General features: G+C 38.0%; 1 protein-coding gene across 4 annotated transcripts in view; it reads left to right on the top strand.

Annotated features, from left to right (window-relative positions):
* Positions 1-24,694, top strand: part of HERC2 (HECT and RLD domain containing E3 ubiquitin protein ligase 2) — a 264,575-nt gene that overhangs the window by 157,169 nt on the left and 82,712 nt on the right. For all 4 annotated transcript variants that reach the window (XM_073227076.1, XM_073227077.1, XM_073227078.1 and 1 more), the window contains 5 exons: positions 15,753-15,943; positions 16,669-16,774; positions 16,861-16,952; positions 19,816-19,991; positions 23,532-23,643. In XM_073227076.1, coding sequence (XP_073083177.1) covers positions 15,753-15,943; positions 16,669-16,774; positions 16,861-16,952; positions 19,816-19,991; positions 23,532-23,643 — 677 coding nt within the window. The remainder of the gene's footprint in view (positions 1-15,752; positions 15,944-16,668; positions 16,775-16,860; positions 16,953-19,815; positions 19,992-23,531; positions 23,644-24,694) is intronic.

Genomic DNA, 24,694 nt, shown 5'->3' with positions numbered 1-24,694 from the left:
AATTCTCACCTGATGGCCCCCCTGCGACTGTGCCTGTCTTAGGTTGTTCCTCCCTTGAGGAATCTTACCCATCTCTGGCTAACCAGTCATCTTCCGGGGCCATACAGGGAAATGTAAAGTTGGTAAGTGAGAGAGAAGCCATATTGTTTGCAAAGGTTAGCTTTTTACTTCTTTGCAGATTTATGCCCTGTGGCTTCTATGCCCAGCACTTGTCTCGAGGTATCTTTACCACCTGGAGGAATTATGATACTCGGTAAATTTGATATGAGGCACGAATTCTATTTAAGGGTTGTAATTAGGAAGGAGGAAGAAAAGCTATAGATGTAGCATATGAAGGAAACATGGGAGGATTGATTATTTCTTTGACATATCTTCTTGTATAGTACCTTAAGTATGTATAGGTTTTAAGCTACTAACTAATTTGCACACACATATTAACATAATAGGAATACGGTGACATAAACACAGCAAATCTATAATTACCATCCATCTCCAGTGAAGCCAAGAAAACCATTTAGGCACCCTAGGCATTTGTGAAAATTTATCTATGATATGATGGATATTGTCCAACTGTACTTGAACCATCAGACAAATTAAAGCAGCCCATTTCTGGGATCTGTTCACATCCCATATGTTCTTTTAACCATAGATAGTCTATAGTCATGAGATTTTGGAGTGCTACAACTTGCACCCCTCCCAACTCCTGGTTGAGTTCCAACAGTACAGATCCGGTCAAATTCGTTGTCTCACTGTATGCACATGCCAGCCTAGATATCTCCCTCCTCATTCCTATGGCAAGTCCAGGAGACGGTGGGCTGGATGCAGCCACAACCGCAGCATCGTCCGGATCCCTGTGGAGGCTTTTTGATGATCATCCCCCGGCACGAGTCCTCCAGAGAGTGCTGATGCCGGAAGCTCCTCCTCATATCGTATCTTAGTTCATTTTCTGGGTATCCAAGCTAGGCCTTGATCTTCTGCATAGAAACAAACAGACCCTTTGCCCACACTTTGACATGCCCTCTATACCACTGTGCAGAACTCATTGGAGGTCAGCACACAGTAACTGCTTTTTTTTTTTTTTTTTTAATTAAGAGAAAGGAATATTATCAGAAAAGAGTACCTCCATAGCTGATCATCTGACACCCTTTAAGTGATCAACATTAAGGATATTTAAAGCATGCGTTGATCTTTGATTTACCAATAGTTTTATCCTATCAAGGAGTAATCCCCCTTTTCTTTCTTTCTTTCTTTTTTTTTTTTTTTTTTTAAATTTTTAATCTACACTTACATGAAGAATACTGTGTTTACTATGCTCTCCCCTATATCAGGTCCCCCCTAACAACCACATTACGGTTACTGTCCATCAGCTTAGCAAAATGTTGTAGAGGCACTACTTGTCCTCTCTGTTTTGTGCAGCCCACCCTCCCCTTTCTCCCTCCCCCCCATGCATGCTAAACTTAATACCCCCCTTCTTCTCCCCCCCCCATCCCTCCCTGCCCACCCATCCTCCCCAGTTCCTTTCCCTTTGGTACCTGTTAGTCCATTTTTGGGTTCTGTAATTCCGCTGCTGTTTTGTTCCTTCAGTTTTTCCTTTGTTCCTATACTCCTCAGATGAGTGACATCATTTGGTATTTCTCTTTCTCCGCTTGGCTTATTTCACTGAGCATAATACTCTCCAGCTCCATCCATGTTGCTTCAAATGGTTGGATTTTTCCACTTCTTATGGCTGAGTAGTATTCCATTGTGTATATGTACCACATCTTATTTATCCACTCATCTACCGATGGACATTTAGGTTGCTTCCAATTCTTGGCTATTGTAAATAGTGCTGTGATAAACATAGGGGTGCATCTGTCTTTCTCAAACTTGATTGCTGCGTTCTTAGGGTAAATTCCTAGGAGTGGAATTCCTGGGTCAAATGGTAGGTCGGTTTTGAGCATTTTGATGAACCTCCATACTGCTTTCCAGAATGGTTGAACTCATTTACATTCCCACCAGCAGTGTAGGAGGGTTCCCCTTTCTCCACAGCCTCGCCAACATTTGTTGTTGTTTGTCTTTTGGATGGCAGCTATCCTTACTGGTGTAAGGTGATACCTCATAGTAGTTTTAATTTGCATTTCTCTGATAATTAGCGATGTGGAGCATCTTTTCATGTGTCTCTTGACCATCTGTATTTCTTTTTTGGAGAACTGTTCAGTTCCTCTGCCCATTTTTTAATTGGGTTATTTGTTTTTTGTTTGTTGAGGCGTGTGAGCTCTTTATATATTCTGGACGTCAAGCCTTTATCAGATGTGTCATTTTCAAATATATTCTCCCATACTGTAGGGTTCCTTTTTGTTCTATTGATGGTGTCTTTCGCTGTACAGAAGCTTTTCAGCTTAATGTAGTCCCACTTGCTCATTTTTGCTGTTGTTTTCCTTGCCCGGGGAGATATGTTCAAGAAGGGGTCACTCATGTTTATGTCTAAGAGGTTTTTGCCTGTTTTTTTCCAAGAGTTTAATGGTTTCATGACTTACATTCAGGTCTTTGATCCATTTTGAGTTTACCTTTGTATATGGGGTTAGACAATGGTCCAGTTTCATTCTCCTACATGTAGCTGTCCAGTTTTGCCAGCACCATCTGTTGAAGAGACTGTCATTCTGCCATTGTATGTCCATGGCTCCTTTATCAAATATTAATTCACCATATATGTTTGGGTTAATGTCTGAAGTCTCTAATCTGTTCCACTGGTCTGTGGCTCTGTTCTTGTGCCAGTACCAAATTGCCTTGATTACTATGGCTTTGTAGTAGAGCTTGAAGTTGGGAAGTGAGATCCCCCTACTTTATTCTTCTTTTTCAGGATTGCTTTGGCTATTCAGGGTCTTTGGTGTTTCCATATGAATTTTGAATCATTTGTTCCAATTCATTGAAGAATGTTGCTGGTAATTTGAGAGGGATTGCATCAAATCTGTATATTGCTTTGGGCAGGATGGCCATTTTGACGATATTAATTCTTCCTAACCATGAGCATGGGATGAGTTTCCATTTATTAGTGTCCCCTTTAATTTCTCTTAAGAGTGACTTGTAGTTTTCAGAGTATAAGTCTTTTACTTCTTTGGTTAGGTTTATTCCTAGGTATTTTATTCTTTTTGATGCAATAGTGAATGGAATTGTTTTCCTGATTTCCCTTTCTATTGATTCGTTGTTAGTGTATAGGAAAGCTACAGATTTCTGTGTGTTAATTTTGTATCCTGCAACTTTGCTGTATTCCGATATCAGTTCTAGTAGTTTTGGAGTGGAGTCTTTAGGGTTTTTTATGTACAGTATCATATCATCTGCAAATAGTGACAGTTTAACTTCTTCTTTACCAATCTGGATTCCTTGTATTTTTTTGTTTTGTCTGACTGCCGTGGCTAGGACCTCCAGTACTATGTTAAATAACAGTGGGGAGAGTGGGCATCCCTGTCTGGTTCCCGATCTCAGAGAAAATGCTTTCAGCTTCTCGCTGTTCAGTATAATGCTGGCTGTGGGTTTATCATATATGGCCTTTATTATGTTGAGGTACTTGCCCTCTATTCCCATTTTGCTGAGAGTTTTTATCATGAATGGATGTTGAATTTTGTCACATGCTTTTTCAGCATCTACGGAGATGATCATGTGGTTTTTGTCTGTCTTTTTGTTGATGTGGTGGATGATGTTGATGGATTTTCCAATGTTGTACCATCATTGCATCCCTGGGATGAACCCCACTTGGTCATGGTGTATGATCCTTTTGATATACTGTTGAATTCTGTTTGCTAATATTTCATTGAGTATTTTTGCATCTACATTCATCAGGGATATTGGTCTGTAATTTTCTTTTTTGGTGGGGTCTTTGCCTGGTTTTGGTATTAGGGTGATGTTGGCCTCATAGAATGAGTTTGGGAGTATTCCCTCTTCTTCTATTTTGTGGAACACTTTAAGGAGAATGGGTATTATGTCTTCTCTGTGTGTCTGATAAAATTCCGAGGTAAATCCGTCCGGCCCCGGGGTTTTGTTCTTGGGTAGTTTTTTGATTACTGTTTCAATTTCTTTGCTCGTAATTAGTTTGTTTAACTTTTTGTGTTTCTTCCTTGGTCAGTCTTGGGAGGTTGTATTTTTCTAGGAAGTTGTCCATTTCTTCTAGGTTTTCCAGCTTGTTGGCATATAGGTTTCATAGTAGTCTTTAATAATTCTTTGTATTTCTGTGGAGTCTGTCGTGATTTTTCCATTCTCATTTCTGATTATGTTGATGTGTGTTGACTCTCTTTTTCTCTTAGTAAGTTGGGCTAGAGGCTTATCTATTTTGTTTATTTTCTCGAAGAACCAGCTCTTGGTTTCGTTGATTTTTGCTATTGTTTTATTCTTCTCAATTTAGTTTATTTCTTCTCTGATCTTTATTATGTCCCTCCTTCTGCTGACTTTAGGCCTCATTTGTTCTTCTTTTTCCAGTTTTAATAATTGTGATGTTAGACTATTCATTTGGGATTGTTCTTCCTTCTTCAAGTGTGCCTGGATTGCTATATACTTTCCTCTTAAGACTGCTTTTGCTGCATCCCACAGAAGTTGGGGCTTAGTGTTGTTGTTGTCATTTGTTTCTATATATTCCTTGATCTCTATTTTGATTTGTTCATTGATCCATTGATTATTTAGTAGCATGTTGTTAAGCCTCCATGTGTTTGTGAGCCTTTTTGTTTTCTTTGTAGAATTTATTTCTACTTTCATACCATTGTGGTCTGAAAAATTGGTTGGTAGAATTTCAGTATTTTGGAATTTTCTGAGGCTCTTTTTGTGAGCTAGTATGTGGTCTATTCTGGAGAATGTTCCATGTGCACCATGTGCACTTGAGAAGAATGTATATCCTGTTGCTTTTGGATGTAGAGTTCTATAGATGTCTATTAGGTACATCTGTTCTAGTGTGTTGTTCAGTGCCTGTGTGTCTTTACTTATTTTCTGCCCAGTGGATCTATCCTTTGGAGTGAGTGGTGTATTGAAGTCTCCTACAATGAATGCATTGCAGTCTGTTTCCCTCTTTAGTTCTGTTAGTATTTCCTTCACATATGCTGGTGCTCCTGTATTGGGTGCATATATATTTAGAATGGTTATATCCTCTTGTTGGACTGAGCCCTTTATCATTATGTAGTATCCTTCTTTATCTCTTGTTACTTTCTTTGTTTTGAAGTCTATTTTGTCTGATATTAGTACTGCAACCCCTGCTTTCTTCTCACTGTTGTTTGCCTGAAATATGTTTTTCCATCCCTTGACTTTTAGTCTATGCTTATCTTTGGGTTTAAGGTGAGTTTCTTGTAAGCAGCATATAGATGGGTCTTGCTTTTTTATCCATTCTATTACTCTGTCTTTTGATTGGTGCATTATGTCCATTTACATTTAGGGTGACTATTGAGAGATATGTACTTATTGCCATTGCAGGCTTTAGATTCGTGGTTACCAAAGGTTCAAGGTTAGCTTCTTTAGTATCTTACTGCCTAACTTAGTTCGCTTATTGAGCTGTTATATACACTGTCTGGAGATTCTTTTCTTCTCTCCCTTCTTATTCCTCCTCCATTCTTCATATGTTGTGTGTTTTGTTCTGTGCTCTTTTTAGGGGTGCTCCCATCTAGAGCAGTCCCTGTAGGATGCCCTGTAGAGGTGGTTTGTGGGAAGCAAATTCCCTCAGCTTTTGCTTGTCTGGGAATTGTTTAATCCCGCCATCATATTTAAATGATAGTCGTGCTGGATACAGTATCCTTGGTTCAAGGCCCTTCTGTTTCATTGCATTAAGTATATCATGCCATTCTCTTCTGGCCTGTAGGGTTTCTGTTGAGAAGTCTGATGTTAGCCTGATTGGTTTTCCTTTATAGGTGACCTTTTTCTGTCTAGCTGCCTTAAAACTCTTTCCTTGTCCTTGATCCTTGCCATTTTAATTACTATGTGTCTTGGTGTTGTCCTCCTTGGATCCTTTCTGTTGGGAGTTCTGTGTAATTCCATGGTCTGTTCAATTATTTCCTCCCCCAGTTTGGGGAAGTTTTCAGCAATTATTTCTTCAAAGAGACTTTCTATCCCTTTTCCTCTTTCTTCTTCTTCTGGTATCCCTATAATACGAATATTATTCCTTTTGGCTTGGTCACATATTTCTCTTAGTGTTGTTTCATTCCTGGAGATCCTTTTATCTCTCTATGTGTCAGCTTCTATACGTTCCTGTTCTCTGGCTTCTATTCCTTCAATGGCCTCTTGCATCTTATCCATTCTGCTTATAAATCCTTCCAGGGATTGTTTCACTTCTGTGATCTCCTTCCTGACATCTGTGATCTCCTTCCGGACTTCATCCCACTGCTCTTGCATTTTTCTCTGCATCTCATCCCACTGCTCTTGCATTTTTCTTTGCATCTCATCCCATTGCTCTTGCATTTTTCTCTGCATCTCTGTCAGCATGTTCATAATTTTTATTTTGAATTCTTTTTCAGGAGGACTAGTTAGGTCTGTCTCCCTCTCAGGTGTTGTCTCTGTGATCTTTGTCTGCCTGTAGTTTTGCCTTTTCATGGTGATAGAGATAGTTTGCAGACCTGGTACAAGTGACTGCTGGAAGAGCTTCCCTTCTTGTTGGTTTGTGGCCTTCTCTTGGGAGAATAGCAACCTCTAGTGGCTTGTGCTGGGCAGCTGTGCTCAGACAGAGCTTCTGCTTCCTGCCCAGTTGCTGTGGGGTTTATCTCTGCTGTTGCTGTGGGCTTGGCCTGGCTGGGGCTGTTCCTCCAAAATGGTGGAGCCCCGTTGGAGGGGGAGCGGCCGGGAGGCTATTTATCTCCGTAAGGGTCCTCTGTGCTCCCTGGTGCCCAGGGGGTTAGAGTGCCCAGAGATCCCCAGATTCCCTGCCTGTGGTCTAAGTGACCTGTCCTGCCCCTTTAAGACTTCCAAAAAGCACTCTCCAAACCAGAACAATAACAGCAACAATGAGAGAAGGAACAGATAGAAAAAAAAAGGAAAAAACACGCCATTTTTTTTTTTGTCCTCAGGTGCCGGTTACAGGCACCCGCTCACTGGTCTTGCTCCCCTGTGTCCCTAGCACCAGGGTCCCTGTCCTTTCAAGGCTTCCAAAAAGCACCCACCCACTGGTCCCGCAGGGAAAGAATGCTCAATATTCTTTGTCCTCAGGCGCTGGTCCCAGGCACCCGCTCACCAGTCCCACCGCCCTGCCTCCCTAGCACCGGGTTCCCTGTCCCTTTAAGGCTTCAAAAAAGCACTCGCCAAAAAGAGAGAAAAAAAGGTGAAAAACGCGCGATTTCCTCCGTCCTCAGGTGCCGGTCTCAGGCACACGCCCACCGGTCCCACAGGGAAAAACGCGGGATATTCTTTGTCCTCAGGTGCCGGTCCCAGGCACCCGCTCACCAGTCCCGCCGCCCTGCCTCCCTAGCACCGGGGTCCCTGTCCCTTTAAGGCTTCCAAAAAGCGCTCGCCAAAAAGAGAAAAAAAAAAGGGGAAAAACGCGTGATTTCCTCCGTCCTCAGGCGCCGGTCTCAGGCACCCCCCCCGCCGGTCCCGCAGGGAGAAATGCGGGATATTCTTTGTCCTCAGGCACCGGTCCCAGGCACCTGCTCACCGGTCCCGCCACCCTGCCTCCCTAGCAATGGGGGCCCATTTCTTTAAGGCTTCCAAAAAGCACTCGCCAAAAAAAGAACCGCTCCGGTTTCTTTCCACCCGCCGGGAGCCGGGGGGAGGGGCGCTCGGGTCCCGCCGGGCCGGGGCTTGTATCTTACCCCCTTCGCAAGGCGCTGGGTTCTTGCAGGTGTGGATGTGGTCTGGATGTTGTCCTGTGTCCTGTGGTCTCTATTTTAGGAAGATTTTTCTTTGTTATATTTTCATAGCTCTATGTGTTTTTGGGAGGAGATTTCCACTGCTCTACTGACGCCGCCATCCTGGCTCCGCACCCCCGTCCTCGATTTTTTTACATGGTATAATGCAAGGGTCCAATTTCATTCTTTTACATGTGTGTGTATCCAGTTTTCCTAATACTGTTGAGAAGACTATCCTTTCGCCACTGAATGGTCTTGGTACCTTTTTTGCAGATCAGTTGATCACAGATGGGAGAATTTATTTCTGGGCTCCCAGTTCTGGTCTGTTGGTCTGTTTGCCTATACTATGCTGGTACCACACTCTACACTGTGATTATGATAGCTTTGTAGTAAGTTTGTAATTGGAACGTGTGTATCCTCCATAGTTTATCTTTCTTAAGATGTTTTGGTTATTTGGTATCCTTTGAAATTCAGTTTCAGTTTTGGGATAGATATTTCTGCTTTTGTGAAAAACTATTTTGATAAGAATTGCATTGATTCTGTATATCGCTTTGGGCAGAATTGTGATTTTAATAATATTAAGTCTTCCAACTCCATGAACCAGAGGTGTCTTTCTATTTACCCGAATCTTAAATTTCTTTCAGCAGTTGTTTGTGATTTCCTGTGTATAAGTCTTGTGCTTTCTTGATTAAATTTATTCCTAAGTATTTTTCATGTACATTAAACAGAATTGCTTTCTTAACTTCCTTTTTAGGATACTTGTTGTTTATGTATAGAAATATACACTACACACATTTTCAGCACATTTTGTGTATTGAATTTGTATCCAGTACTTGCTGAATTTATTAGTTCTGACTGTTTTTGTGTGTGCTTTCTTTAGGATTTCATGAAGCAGAATGTGAAGCAGAATAGTTTTACTTCTTCCTTTCCTGTTTGGATGCCCTATATTTCTTTTTTCTGCCTTACTGCATCATCTAGATGTTCTAGTACTGAGTTGAATAGAAGTGCCAGAGGTGGGCATCCTTGTCTTACTCCTGAACAGAGTGTGCTTTCATTCTTTCACCATTGAGTATAAGGTTAGCTGTGGGCTTTTGTCATAAATAGCATAAATAGCCTTTATTATGTTGATGAAGTTCCTTTCTAGTCCTAATTTTTCTTATCTTTATGTGGGAAATCTGTAGAGCTATCTGCTTTTCAAAGCTAACTTTGAGCACTCTTCTTTTTTCTTGATCAACCTGCCATGGTTTTATCAATGTAATTAGTCTTCTCCGAGAAGTAACTTTTGGCTTTAGTTTGCTGTCTCACATACCTTTATTATTTTTTTCTTTTTCCTTTGGAGTTTGGGTTTAGGTTGATTTTTTTTTTTCCTGTTTTCTTGAGGCGAATACTTAGCTCATTAATTTCTCACTTTGATCTTTTCTAATATAACTTACAATTTTAAATACATCTTTAAGCAAGGCTGCAACAGTATCCTGCAATACTGATAAGTAGTAATATTCTGTTATTCATTTAAAGATTTACAATTCCATCAATTAGTAGAATTCCATGGGCGTTATTTTCTTGTGTTCATTGTTGTTTAAATTTTCAAACATGCCTGCATTTTCTATGCATTTTTTTCCTGGTTTTTGCATTGCATTCAGAGTATGTGCCCTCATTGATCTTTGATATTTTTTTAAACTTCTGTGTGTTGAGATGACTCAGCATCTGATGGGATTTTATAAATGTTTTATGTGTACCTAAAAGAATTTCTCCTGCAGTTTCTGTATTGAAGTGAGTATTTGCTTTGTGTATCTTTCTCTATCTCAATCTTTCTGTATTCTTGTATTTTAGACATGTAGCTTCTAAGTTGTGGATAGATTTTTTCGAATATCAGTGTGATAATTTTTGTTTTTTATTTGGTTCACTTTGTTAGTTACATATACAGTAATTACCAATATGTTTTTATTCAGATTGGTCAACTTTTTTGTGTTTGTTACTTGTTCCTCCTGTTTTCTGTCCTTCTTTCTTCATTACATTTTCTGACTAATGTTTTCATTATTTCACAGCCTCCTCTCCCCTCCACTTACTGGTGTAGAAGTTACACATTTTTTTTTGCTTTTTTCCCCAAAACTTCTGACTTTTTAATATGGAAATTTTATAATGTACATAAATAGAGTACCTGGCTTCAACAATTAATTAATCTTGTTTCATTTATACTCCTATCCACCACACTACACTCCAAACTAGATCATTTTAGAATTAATCCCAAACACCATAATGTTTTACACACATTTTTTAATGTATTTTTTAAAAGATAAGGATTCTTTAAAAAAAAAATCGAAATATCATGTCATCTCACAATTATTGTTCTTTTTTTTTACTATTGATTTAAATCAGAATCCAAATAAATTCCACATATAGCAATTATTGATATGTCTCTTTTTTGAGAGGGCATCTCTCATATTTATTGATCAAATGGTTGTTAACAGTTAACAATAATAAAATTCTGTACAGGGGACTCAATGCACAATCTTTAATCCACCCCAAGCCTAATTCTCAACAGTCTCCAATCTTCTTAAGCATAACGAACAAGTTGTTACATGATGAACAAATTCTTACATAGTGAATAAGTTCTTACATGGTGAACAGTACAAGGGCAGTCATCACAGAAACTTTAGGTTTTGATCACGCATTATGAACTATAAACAATCAGGTCAAATATGAATATTTGTTTGATTTTTATACTTGATTTATATGTGAATTTCACATTTTCCCCTTATTATTATTATTATTATTATTTTTAATAAAATGCTGAAGTGGTAGGTAGATGCAAGATAAAGGTAGAAAACATAGTTTAGTGCTGTAAGAAAGCAAATGTAGATGATCAGGTGTGTGCCTATAGGCTAAGTATTAATCCAAGCTAGACAAGGGCAACAAAACATCCACGGATGCAGAAGATTTCTCTCAAAACAGGGGGGGTGAGGTTCTAAGCCTCACCTCTGTTGATCCCCAATTTCTCACCTGATGGCCCCCCTGCGACTGTGCCTGTCTTAGGTTGTTCCTCCTTTGAGGAATCTTACCCGTCTCTGGCTAACCAGTCATCTTCCGGGGCCATACAGGGAAATGTAAAGTTGGTAAGTGAGAGAGAAGCAATATTGTTTGAAAAGGTTAGCTTTTTACTTCTTTGCAGATTTATGCCCTGTGGGTTTTATGCCCAGCATTTGTCTTGTGGTATCTTTACCACTTGGAGGAATTATGATACTCGGTAAATTCGATATGAGGCACGAATTCTATTTAAGGGTTGTAATTAGGAAGGAAGAAGAAAAGCTATAGAAGTAGCAGATGGAAGAAAACATGGGAAGATTGATTATTTCTTTGACATATTAACTTAAGCATTTATAGGTTTTAAACTACTAATTAAATTGCACACACACATTAACATAATAGGAATACAGCTACATAACCAAAGCAGACCTACAATTACCAGCCATCTCCAGTGAAACCAAGAAAACCAGTTAGGCACCCTAAGCATTTGTGAAAACTTATCTATGAGATGATGGATATTGTCTAATTGAATTTGAATAGTTTGATGTCTCTTCTTTTTTTATCTTTTATTTTTTTATTACAGTGTAGTTAATATACAGTCTTCTGTTGGTTTCAAATGTACATCACAGTGTTTGAACAGGCCCCATAATCAGCTTCTATTGTGATTGTGAATTATTGTGCACTTTTATTCGCCTCTCCACCTTTATCTGTCCCAACACTTCCCCTTTGAAAACCACTAGCCCCTTCTTGGAGTCTGCTGCGGTTTTGTTCTTTCAGTTTTGTTTTGTTGTTATACTCCACAAATGAGGGAAATCATTTGGTACTTTTCTTCTCTGCCTAGCTTATTTCACTGAACATAATATCCTCTAGCTCCATCCGTGTTGTTGCAAATGGTAGGATTTGTTTTCTTCTTATGGCTGAATAATATTCCATTGTTTATATGTACCACATCTTCTTTATCCATTCATCTACTGATGGACACTTAGGTTGCTTCCATATCTTGGCTATTGTAAATAGTGCTGCGATAAACATAGGGGTGTATATATCTTTTCAAATCAGGGATTCTGTTGTCTTCAGGTAAATTCCCAAGAGTGGAATTATTCGGTCAAATGATATGTCTATTTTCAGCTTTTTAAGGAACCTCTATACTGCTTCCCAGAGTGGTTTCACCAATTTACATTCCCACAAACAGTGTAGGAGGGTTACTGTTTCTCCACATCCTTGCCAGCATTTGTTGTTTCTTACCTTTTGGACAGTGGCCGTTTTAACCAGTGTGAGGTGATATCTCATTGTGATTTTAATTTGCATTTCCCTGATGATTAGTGATGTGGAGCATCTTTCCATGTGCCTGTTGGCCATTTGTATTTATTTCTTCTTTGGGGAAGTGTCTGTTCATGTCTTCTGCCCATTTCTTAATCAAGTATTTGTTTTTTGGGTGGTAAGGTGTATGTGTTCTTTATATATTTTGGATGTTAACCCCTTATCCGATGAATCATTTATGAATATATTCTCCCATACTATGGGCCATCTTTTTGTTCTGCTCATGGTGTCCTTTGCTGTACGGAAGCTTTTTAGTTTGATGTAGTCCCACTTTTTCATTATTCATTTTGTTTCCTTTGCCCAAGATGTGTCCAAGAAAAAATTGAGATTTTTGCATATGTTTTTTTTTTTGAAGGGTTTAATGGTTTCATCAACATTCAGGTCTTTGATCCATTTCCGGTTTACTTTTGTCTATGAGTTAGACAATAATCTAGTTTCATTCTCTTAATGTGTGTCTGTCCAGTTTTTGCCAACACCAGCTATCTTTTCCTTACTGTATATTCATGGCTTCTTTATCGTATATTAATTGACTATGTATGCTACGGTTCAAATCTGGGCTCTCTATTCTGTTCCTTTGATCTATGGGTCTGTTCTTGTGCCAGTACCAAATTGTTCTGATTACTGTGGCTTTGTACTAGAGCTTGAAATCAAAGAACATAATTCACTCAGCTTTGTTCTTCTTTCTCAGGAGTGCTTTGGCTATTCGGGGTGTTGTGGTTCCAAATGAATTTTAGAACATTTATTCTAGTTCATTGAAGAATGCTGTTGGTATTTTGATAGGAATTGCATTGATCTGTAAATTGCTTTGGGCAGGATGCCATTTTGACAATCTTAATTCTTCCTATCCATGAGCATGGGATAGATTTCCATTTATTGATGTCTTATATAAGTTCTGTCATGAGTGTCTCATAGTTTTCAGAGTAAAGGTCTTTCCCTCCTTGTTTAGGTTTATTCCTAAGTATTGTTTTTGATGCAATTGTAAATGGAGTTGTTTTCCTGATTTCTCTTTCTGCTAGTTCATTGTTAAGGTATAGGAATGTGATGGATTTCTTTGTGTCAATATTGTATCCTGGAACTTTGCTGAATTCGCTTATTAGTACTAGTAGTGTTTTGGGAGAATCTTCTGGGTTTTCTATATATAATATGTCATCTACAAATGTGACAATTTAACTTCTTCCTTACCAGTTTGGATGCCTTTTATCTCTTTGTGTTGTCTGATTGCTGTGGCTTTAGTGTGTTTTTATATACTATATGAGTAGTTATATGTGTCACACGTTTTTGGTTTAGTAGTTACTCAATATGGTGTAACATTCATCTTTGACTTACCAAATTTTAGTATTATTTAGTATTTTTACCCTTCTCCTAAGCAATGCAAGGAAGGACCTTAACTCTCCTTAATTTCATTTACCCTCATTATGATTTCAAATACCATGTTTTTAATGTAATGTAATTTTACACATACACATTTTAATAATTTAATGTAATTTAAATTTAATAATAATCATATAAGACATGTTATTGTATATAGTCAGTATTTGCTCAGGTTTTTCACATATTTAGCAGTGTAATTTTTCTCTATTCCTTGTGACTCTTTCATTTTACATCTGTCATTTTTCTCCTACCCAGAGATTTTTTTCTTACCCTTGATATTTTCTTTTATGCCTGTCTGTGGTTATGAATTTTGTTTTTGTTTGCCTGAAAATGTCTTTATTTCTCTTTTCAGTTTTGAAAAATATTTTTGCTGAGAATTTTCTTTAAGCACTTTAAAATACTCTTCTGTTGTAATTCAGTTTATTTCTGCTCAAGTCAGCTGGAACTGTACTGCAGTCTTTGTATTTCCCCTTAGTTTGCTTTTAAGATATTCATTTATTTTTATCTTATACAAATTTTACATGTACATAGACGTGCATTTCTTTATGTTTATCTTCCTTGTGGTTGGTAGGGTCCTTTATTTACTTATTTAATTTATTTTCCAGCTTTAGTGAGCTATAATTGACATATAACTTCATGCCAGTTTATTAAGGTGTTCAGTGTGATGCCTCGGTACACACATATATTGTGAAGTGATAACTACAGTAAGGTTAATTGGTTAGTTAATACATTCATCACCTTACATAATTACCTTTTTGTGTGTGTGTTTGGTGAGACTGTTTAAAATCTACACTCCTTAGTTCCAAAGCAGGGTTTTTAAGATCTGTGGCAATATCTTTGCCAGTTTTGGAAATTTTTCAGTCATTCCATATTTCTTCAAGTAATTGTCTCTGTCCTATTTTCTCTTACTTCCTTTTTTGGGACTCCTATCACCTCTGTCAGACTATGTCTCTATCTTGTAAATCTTTTACCTTCTCATTTGTTTTCTAAACTTTTACTCCTCAGTTCTTCATTCTTAGTATTTTCTACTGATGTACTTTTCATCTGAATCTAGTCTGGTGATAAAGCTATTCATTGAGTTCTTAACTTTAATTACAGTATTGAATAGTTCTTGTCTGATTTTTAGTAGTTTCTGATTCTCTGCTGAAATAGTCAGTGTCTTTTCAAACATAAGAAGTACAGTTATTTTTAAAATCTGTGTCTCATAACTACTATCTGGAGCCTCTGTGGATTTATTTCTGTCGGCTCTCATTTCTAGTAGATTTTAGTCATGTTTTCTTGTCTCTTCATATGCCATTCTGTACTGGATATTGTATTGAACAAATTAATTTCTTGAATCAATTTGAGGCCTAAGATACTCTTATTCCGGAGATTGGGGAGAGAGGGTTGGTCTTCCAGGTAATTGGGGTAAGTAACTCTCAGGGCTCACTTCTATCAGGACTCACTGATGAGATTTCATGCTGAGCTGCATCTGTAAAAACAAAAGCCCTGCATAATTCACCATTCCTCTCACGGTTCTTCTTGTTGAGATCCCAACCCAAAGTGTGGATTTGTCTGTGGCCATCCTGTCCCTTTGTCTCCTGGTGGGCTCTAGACTCCCTTTTCCTGGTCCCTGCCTGCATTAGGCCATCAGGAGTGCTGTGTGTGCTCTGAGGCTCTCCTTAGAAACCGGCAGCGTCAGGGAAAAGTAGCCTGTGAACCGTCGTGATGCTCGCCTGCTTGTCTCCTTTCATCTCAGCCTTCCTCAGATTCTTGTCCTGTAATTCTTTACCAGCTTGTTAACTGATATTTTCAAGATTTATTCATCTTCAAATGTTTTGTCTGCCTCTTCTAGTTGTCCTCATGGAAGAGCTAGATGAACTTCCAGATTTGCCACTTAATGGAAGTAGAAATTGTTCACAAATCTGTTTTTGCTTTGCATTTATAAAAGCACCATGAATAAGAGTGTTTTCAATAAGCACTGCTACTGAACTTACCCTCAGCTTATATGTGTCCTTCTGTCTGGAAAGTCTTCACTCTATTGTTACTTGAGAGGGTCAAGTGTAATAAATCATAGCAATATATGAACTTCATCTCATAAATTGGTGTAAGATGACTAGATTTTTTGAAACCATTTTAGGTATTAGCTCTTTTTTATTTAAGAACTTACTATTTTCTTGAATGAAGAAACTCATCACTATGTAATATTCTTTATTTTTTGGTTGAAAGGTTCTACCCAACAAGTATTAACATTGTTTGATCACCATTATACAGGACAGTCTGCGATATTTTGTGGCCGTTCTGGAAAACAGCTGAAGCGTTGCCCCAGCAGTCAGCCAGGAATGATGCTGGACAGCTGGGCCCGGATGGTGAAGAGCCTAAACGTGTCATCCTCTGTGAACCAGGCTTCTCGTCTTATTGATGGCAGTGAGCCCTGTTGGCAGTCATCCGGTTCCCAAGGAAAGGTAATATGCCATGGGACACTTCTAGAAACACTTTTATTCAGATGGCTTTATCTTTTAAAACTTAAAAGTGAACTTTGAAAAACCTGCTAAGTTATACTGGCCTGGCACCTGTCCGGAGTTATTTTATATTTTCATTCAGAATTATTTTAAAGTTACAGAGTAATATAGCATCCAGTTTTTAGAGTCAGAGATTTTAAACAATATAGGTAACGGATTTATCTGCTTGCCAATGTTAGAGGGTGTAGTTATTTATTTTTTTTAACCACCTTACATAAAATGTACAAGTTCAGATTCTGCTTCTGGTTAGAAATTTTTCTAATATATCTTAACAAATGTGTGTTGATCTTTGGAATACTATCATAATTGCACCTATGTGTGGATATTCATCTTCTGGACATACAGGTCAGATTTGGGAAGAAGGGCTTTTTGTCCATCTTGACTCTAGTGTTTTCTATAACCCGCTCCTTGATGGGTATAAAGTGATCACTCTAGATTAGGAGTTCATAAACACATCATTTCTGGGGCTTAGAATGAGACTTTATTCTGGTGACAAGTAATGGAATAGAATACTCTTGTTTCTTCCAGCTTAAAGTTGAGTTCTTTCTTTCTCATACCACATTATATATTTTAAAAATCTTAATGTGGATTCAAGCCTTAGTGATACTGTTGTAGTAGCTAAAATACAGATGAATTTTACTAACTGAGGAATGCCTTTTCTTTTCAAGCATTGGATTCATTTGGAAATTTTCCCAGATGTTCTTGTTCATAGACTAAAGATGATAGTAGATCCTGCTGACAGTAGCTATATGCCTTCCCTGGTTGTGGTGTCAGGTAATTGAATTAGTTTACTCAAAAGTATCTTCTATCTTAAGATAAAAAATGCCTTTGTCTGATTCCTTTACCCCTTTTTTCCATAGGTGGAAATTCCCTAAATAATCTAATTGAACTAAAGACAATCAATATTAACCCCACTGATACCACGGTGTCCCTTCTGAATGATTGCACAGAGGTGAGTAGGTGTGGTAGTTTTGCAATGATTTGCAAATGACAAATGGGGGTGACATTTTTGACCACGTCTATACTAACATGAGCCCGTTTTTTCCCCTTAATCAAAATCAAGTAATTGTATTTATCTTAAAATTTGACATGTATATAGCTTGAATTTGCTTCTTACCAGGTCAGCTTGAAAAGGAAACAGAATAAATTTCATTCTGTCTTCACTAAGAAGCAAGGGTAAATGCTAGCAGAATTGTCACCAGCCCTGTCAAGCTGTTCTTTGCATCCAGCCCAGTGTTGTTTTAATTAAACATCTGTTAGTGTGGGGTTGTTTTTCTGGCCACAGCTGGGACACTGAAATGCCTTTGTTTTCACATCTGTTGGCATCGAGTGCTGAGCTTGTCATGAAGTGCTGAATTACTGGTTTGATTGGTAATAAGATAATTTCCAGAATGGATCCAAGTTTGCTTGAAAATTCTCTCTGGGACAATCAGTGAGGCTCCTTTAAACCGTACCACTGTATTACGAGGCAGTGGGACTGTCTTTCCAGTCTCCCGGTAAATCTTTCTGCACCGATGTTAATATTCTCTTAATAAACTAAATATATTTAAAATAATACAAATTAAGACATTTTTTTATGCTACCTCTACTGTCATCTCATGAGTACTCAGTTGATATAATGACAGTGGATAAAATATCAAGTAATTAACTTTTTATTCATCTGAAATTAATTATAAGTGGCTTTATTTTTAAATAATTAAATGTGGTTCATCATCCATCATTATTACTATTATTAGGTCTGCTCACAAAAGACAGATTTAAGGTGGTCTAGTATGTTATTTAAAAGAAGCTGATACATGGCCTATGATAGGTTCATTTGTTCAAGGGTGAGAGGTTCATAACTTGTATTTAGAGTCTGTGGGAATGTACCAACTTCTTTCTCCAGGTCCAGGGGTTGATGACCTGTTGTTGTGCACACCAGAAGGTTTTTGTTTTATTTTCTTCCAATCCTCAGTATGAATAGAATTATGGGACACTGTTCATTATCGAATGTCATCCCACTGCTTTGTGATATACTGATGAGTTTATAATTAATACTAGTCATGTTAATAAATGAATAAACTAACAAATTATTAAAATGAAAGATAATACAGAGTTTTTCAGAAAAAAATACAGAATTTCAGTGCATTTTTTTGTCAACTCATTGCTAGGTAAGAACACAGCTTGTCTAATGTCTCAGTTACACTGTTGAATATTTTTGTATTTCAAGCAAATCAGTAACTACAGAATTAATCAGTAATTAATGGAGATTATTATTCATAAAAGATCTGTTAACTAATCCAGTAAATATTCAATTTAAAATAGTTTATTATGTAGTATTTGTTAAGTACTGAATAGTGTGTATAAAGTATGAGATACATGAGGCATTGTTTGTATTGGAAAACTTAGGACCCACTCTCCATCCCTCTAACCAACTTAAGAACTAGAATATTACCATTTCTGTGAAGCTACTGAACTCTCTAGCATTGCCTTTTTCTACAAAAATGGCTCATTATGGGAATTTTCTAATATAACCAAATATAAAATTTACTGAATCCCCCTTGAACCTATCATCCCGCTTCAACAGTTTTGAGTGATTTTGCCAGTGTCTCTCCACTTATGGGTCCCCACTGTTTTTTTTTGTTTGTTTGTTTTTGCTTTTTACTTCTGGAGTGTTTAAAAGCAAGTCCTACACATGACCTTATTTCAATAATGTATACTTTAGTATTCATCTGCAACAAAGACTTAAGCAATGTAAGCACAGTGCCATTATCACACCTATTGTGCTCTAATAGCATACAGTACTCAGTGTTTGAATGTTCTCAGTTATCCCATAAATGTCCTTTTGAAGTTGGTTTGTGTGAGTCATAAGTCAAACAATGCTTTCACGTTGTACTTCACTTAAGTCTTAATTTTCATGTTTTTTTTCTTGTGAAAGAAAGAAGCTGGGTCTTTTTTTTTTTTTCATGTAGAGTTTTTCATCTCCCAATTTGTCTTCTGTATCCCTTGTTTTGTTCACCCTGTGCTGAATGTCATTGGTGGATCCTGAGGTTTGATCAGGGCCAGTTGAGGCAGTAAGAAGTCGGTGGTGGTGTGTGTGTGCTTCCTGCCGCGTCCCGCTGTTCTCATGAGATACAGGAATAGAGGAATTCTGTAAATGCCCATGCAGGATGCAGGGCATCTCCAGGACAAAGAACCAGCTTTGACAGATGAGTGGCAAAGGAATTACAGAGGGAGCTTGCATTTTGTTTAGACCTGATTTGAGCAAGTCAGTGAGTGATACAAAGATAAGATGATCAGAAAATTTGACCGCTGATGGCTTATTAAATGATATAAGGAATTATGGTTCTGGCTGTGATAGTAGTCATGTTGACATATTTTTTAAATGCCCATGTTTCAGTGATGTAGTGTGCTATTTTCTCTACTTTGTATATATTCAACTATTAATATTTTGTTTTAAAAATGATGGCTCTGTTAACTACCTGACATTTAATCTCTTGCTTAGTTTATCTTGGTTCAAGGAAGCTTTTAAGACAGAAAGGTTTATTTTGAATGCAGTCATTCAGTAAGGGTATCATACTATTTCATTTTAGTAAGAAAATCAGTGTGAGTACCTTGGATAGACACACTTGCTGAATTAATGACTTCCTTTGAAGGTAAACCCTACGGCAATGTGTCTGCATTAACTTTGCCTAACTTACTTGATGTTTCCAGAACCCAAGTAAAGGAGCTCTGACTTTGCACATATCCCATGTCTCAAATGTTCTGCTCTCCAGGTAAAGTATCTAATGTGTTTGATTCTAAAGAGTCTGTAGCACACTGTTTTCTGTGTCTAGTATCACAGGTATATTGAAATTGCAATAAAGCAGTGCAGGAGTTCAGGGATTGATTGTAAAATCCATGGTCTGATCCTGCTGGGGCGGATCCGTGCAGAGGAGGAAGATTTGGCTGCAGTTCCTTTCCTAGCTTCTGATAATGAAGAAGACGACGATGAAAAAGGCAACACTGGGAGGTGAGAGCTGTCTGCTACTGGTGGTGCCCATTCCAAAATTCTCACTTCAGAAGTGAATACTTAATTAGTGTGTATCTCATATGAGAGTAATGTTACGATCACAGGAATGTTCGTTGAATTTTAGTTGAGTCTTCAAAAATAATAATTCAATTTAATTTTAAGAAAATGTTTAATGTAGAGAGAGATACTGTATTTAGAAAAATACCAGCAAAAAATAGAAATAAAAATGTTTAATCTACCTAAAATATCACTGCTGATATTTTGATATGTACTCTTGTAGTTTTCTTTTTTCTCTGTCCCTAATTGTGTTTTCCTGTGAAATGCTATGGTTTGGTATGTACTTTATACCTTTTTTGCTAAGTATTCTATAGTTAACTTTTAAATTAAAATATATATATATGTTGAAATATACATGGCATAAAATTTACTATCTTAACCATTTTTAAGTGTATACTTCAGTGGTGTTAAGTGCATTCACATTATTGTGCTTGAGTGACATCCATCTTCAGAAAATCCATATCATTAAGTAGTCTTGTGTCGTATATTTTATTGAATGAAGTATTTTACCTTATGACAGTGTTCTCATTTACTCATTCAGTTCCTTATTTGTATGAGCAATGTGATGATGATTGTTCCTGTATTTACTCATTTTCCATGATAAATTGAACACCTTTTGTGGACTGAGCTGTGTTCTCCTGTGAATGCCTTGGTGAATATGCAAAATAAAATCCGACAAGCACACACTCATTAAAGCACCTTCTAGCATGGGAAGCGCCCAGAGGAGAGGTGCGGGTGCTTTGAGAGTCTACAAAGGGGTATGGTCTGCCAGGAGAGCAGGGAAACTTCCCCCAAAGGCATGCTTCCAGGAAGAGTCAGTTACCAAAGCAAAGTAGGCGGGGAAGGGTGTTTTTGGCAGGAAAATGGCATATACCAAGGGCAAAGAAAGCTATCTATCTGTCAGGTTACTGCACATCTTTTTATTCCAAAGTGTGTGTGGAGGACTGGTGTGTGCAGAGGCTGTTCGAAGCCCCATTTACGTCCCAGCAGCAAACAACATAGACAATCACTGTCTTCAAGATAAGTTGCATTTTCCTAGGTGAATTACTGAAAGTGAAGTTGCTGAGGGGAAGAATGTGGGAAATGAGTTGGTGTGTGTCGCTGCTGTATTGCTGGTGTGGCCAGGTCCTTGCCAGAAGTGCGTAAGGAGGCAGGTACCAGTGCTGGCTGAGCTCTGCTGACCACCGCCCTTGGTACTCAGGGCTTTCTGGAGTGTGACGTAAGCAGCTCTTCTTGAAACAAAGGAGCTGTGCACTATACTGCTATTAAGCCCATTCTCTTAGTCATCAGTGGGTGGCAGCTGTGATAATAAATCAGGTTATTCTAGGATTCTGTGACCTTGGGTTTAAATTCTGTCCTGTTTTATTTCAGAACCTTTGCATAGATGTTGGAAAGAAAATAGTATATATAACACTACGTTATCTAGAATATACATTATATGTTATAGCTCAAACTGATTGTATCTATGTACATTAATTTCCAGAAATACTAGTCCCTTTAAATAAATCATTGGCATTTTAAAAAGAATTATAGATTCACATTTTCTTATTCGGTACTGATAAAGTGAATTGGGCAAATGTAATTAATACATGTACTGTATATGTGAAATAACCAAAAAAGTTTGAGCTTTTATTCATTGATGAAAATTTTACATAATTGAATCATTAGCAGAGGAAATTCTAGATATTTGAATGTAGTAGGTTTTTTTGTTTTTTTTTTCTGTCAGCTATCATTAATTAGCTAAAGACTTGAGGATGAGTGAGTAGTCCAAGCAGTCTCCCACAGGGCAGGCACCCAGCTGGGGTTCACCCATACTAATTACCTGCTGGTCTCCATTCCAACTGATTGATAATCATGCGAGACCAGTCATCAGTTAGCTTGAATGTCACTCCTGGCATCCTGTACACATTTTTTACTAAAAATGTGTTATAAGGTATTTCAAATACTGATGGTCTCCAACTTATGATGGTTTGACTTACTGATTTTTCAACTTGGTGATGGTGTGAAAGCAATATGAATTCAGTAGAATCTGTACTTTGAATTTTGAATTCTGATCATTTTCTAGGCTAGCCATAAGTGGCATGAACCTCCTGAGGCTGGGCAGCAGCAGTGAGCCACAGCTTTTGTCGGCCACACGGTCACGAGGGTAAACAGCCTATACATACTTACAGCCATTCTGTACTGACACGGCCATTCTGTTTTCACTTTCAGAACATATTGAATCATTTACATGAGATATCAACACTGTTGTAAAATAGGCTCTGAGTTAGATAATTTTGCCCAACTGTAGGCTAATGTAGGTGTTCTGAGCATGTGTCAGGTAGGCTAGGCCAAGTATGATGCTTGGGAGGTTAGGTGTATTAAATGCATTTTCACATTATGATATTTTCTACATACTTGGATTTATTGGGATATAACTCCATTGTAAGTCAAGGAAGACCTATAATTACAGTGTTTGTGTACTTTCTCTCTTGTGCCTGGTATCAGATGAAGAGCTTTCCTACATTTTTATTTCCAAATCATAACATTTTGATCCCATTAAATATTCATTGGTGTATGATACGTTAAAATATCTTACCTACCTAGAACGTAGTTTCTTCTTAGTTGTTCATCTTAGTTTATATAAATAGAACAGAAGTATACAAAAAAACTCGAAATGTCAAACAGAAGAAGCAGTTCCTTAGTACCTGGCATCAAACTAACAACCAAGAAAATCTAACAGTGTCCCCTGTACTCCGTGGTCTTATCAAGCTCAAGAATTAAAGTGCTTTGTTGACTAAACTTCCAGCCCATTCAGGGCAGGGCAGGAGATGGGGTAAGCGAGGTGGCAGGAGCCAGCTGGCAAACTTGTGCTTCAGAGCCTCATGGTATGGGTCAGGTCTCTGGGAGGACAGGGGCATGGGGACCTCCAGCCCAAGCTGGCTAGGGTGGTGGGCAGAGGATGTAAAGAAAATTGCACTTTGCTTTGGGACATGTGTCTGTGCTACAGTATCTTAAAGGTATTTTGGCTGCCTTTATTTTACTATTTCTTTGGGGGAAAAGAATGACCAAACAGATGTCTAGATTTAGGGACATTGCCACAGTGCCAGGCCCCAGGGATGATTCTTGGGGCCATTTAACCAGTGTCCTCTCCAGTTACACCTGTCATAGCTGTGTGTCGAGGTGATGGGTGGGAATTGCTCTGAGTCAGTAAAACAGCTTTCATAAGTAAGATGAAAGAGAACTGCATAGTGTTATCATAGAAAGATATTCACTAAAAAGAAAAAGTTAAAATTCTTGTATTAAAAGGTAGCATGCTGGTATCTAGAAATTTTAACCCTTGGAATACCCCTTCATACACTTAAGGATTTATTGTATTAAAACTTTAAAGCGTTTTCGATAGTAACCAGCAAACTGTGTGTGCCTGAGGTTTCTTTCCTTTTTACTTCTTGAAAACTTTTTATGCTGAGTGTCTACTTCTGCCTTTATTTTTCCTTTGGCTAGCCTCATTAGAAAGAAGGCTGCGGGGCTGGAGTCAGCGGCCATGATAAGAACCAAAGTGTTCGTGTGGGGACTGAACGACAAGGACCAGCTGGGTGGGCTGAAAGGCTCTAAGGTATTCCGCCCCAACTCCTGACACCCCCCACCCCCAGCCCTGGTCTGGGGTGTGGCTTTGGCTGTTACCGTGGGCCTGAGGCAGGGTTTTCTGGTGCCCTTGTGCCAGAGGCCCAACAACAGCCAGGCTTCTTTCGAAGTTTTTATAATGGTTTTACCTCTTACATGTTGTTTTTAAAATTGATGTTTCCAATGAAATCTGGACATGAACTCACATACATTATCAAGTTTGGTTTGGTTTCTTTAAAGCTTCTGTCCTTGGAAAATAGTGCACTTTAGGTAAAGTTTTGCATTATTGCTGCTTTGTAAACTAGAAAATACACTTGAAAAGATTTGATAAGTGGATGAAAATTGTAGACTATAATTATATTTATCTTGCTTTCTCTACAATAAACATTTTTGCTTATTGTGAACAAAACAGTGTATAAAAATATGCCATAGTGATGTGAATGTGAGCACGATGTGATTTAAAGAATAGAAACAACAAATGATTCATTTGAACTAGGGTTGAATTCAGTATCTGTTATATTCCTCAGTGTCTCTTAACTGCGGAGCCACAAAACCAAGTCCTTCAAATTTGGGTGCCTGGAAACAGTTTCTCTTCAGGTGAACATCTGCTTCTTTTTAGTGTTTTGAGATTTCACCCATCATATGATCCCTTATCACCTGCATTGTGGAGAAACTGAAAAGGAAGTTAGAACTCATTTATTTTTAAGTATCTCCTTTCAAGTATAATGAATTTCAAGTTCAAATGAATCCTTCTTTGAACAGCCTTGAATTATGTTTGTGTTTTAAGGCTCCTGAACTCCCATTTGGAGGTGGGCAAGGGGCAGTAAGTTTTGGGAATCTTAGTTGTGATCATCCAGGGCTGTCTAGGGGATCCTGAGAACTGTGGCCCTTGTTGGAGTCTGTGTGGGAAGCAGAGGGTTGGCATTCCACAGCTGTAAGGAAAGTTCTTTCTTCCATTGTAGCAGTGACTATTGGATAATTCTGACATGGGAACCATGAAGTGTTTTTTTTTAGTTAAGGGCTTTAAGAACTTTAAATTAAAT

The sequence above is a fragment of the Manis javanica genome, chromosome 18, assembly GCF_040802235.1.
Source record: "Manis javanica isolate MJ-LG chromosome 18, MJ_LKY, whole genome shotgun sequence".
Lineage (NCBI taxonomy): Eukaryota > Metazoa > Chordata > Mammalia > Pholidota > Manidae > Manis > Manis javanica.
Note: the sequence above shows the minus strand (reverse complement) of the source record. Positions and strands in the feature narration are given on the sequence as shown.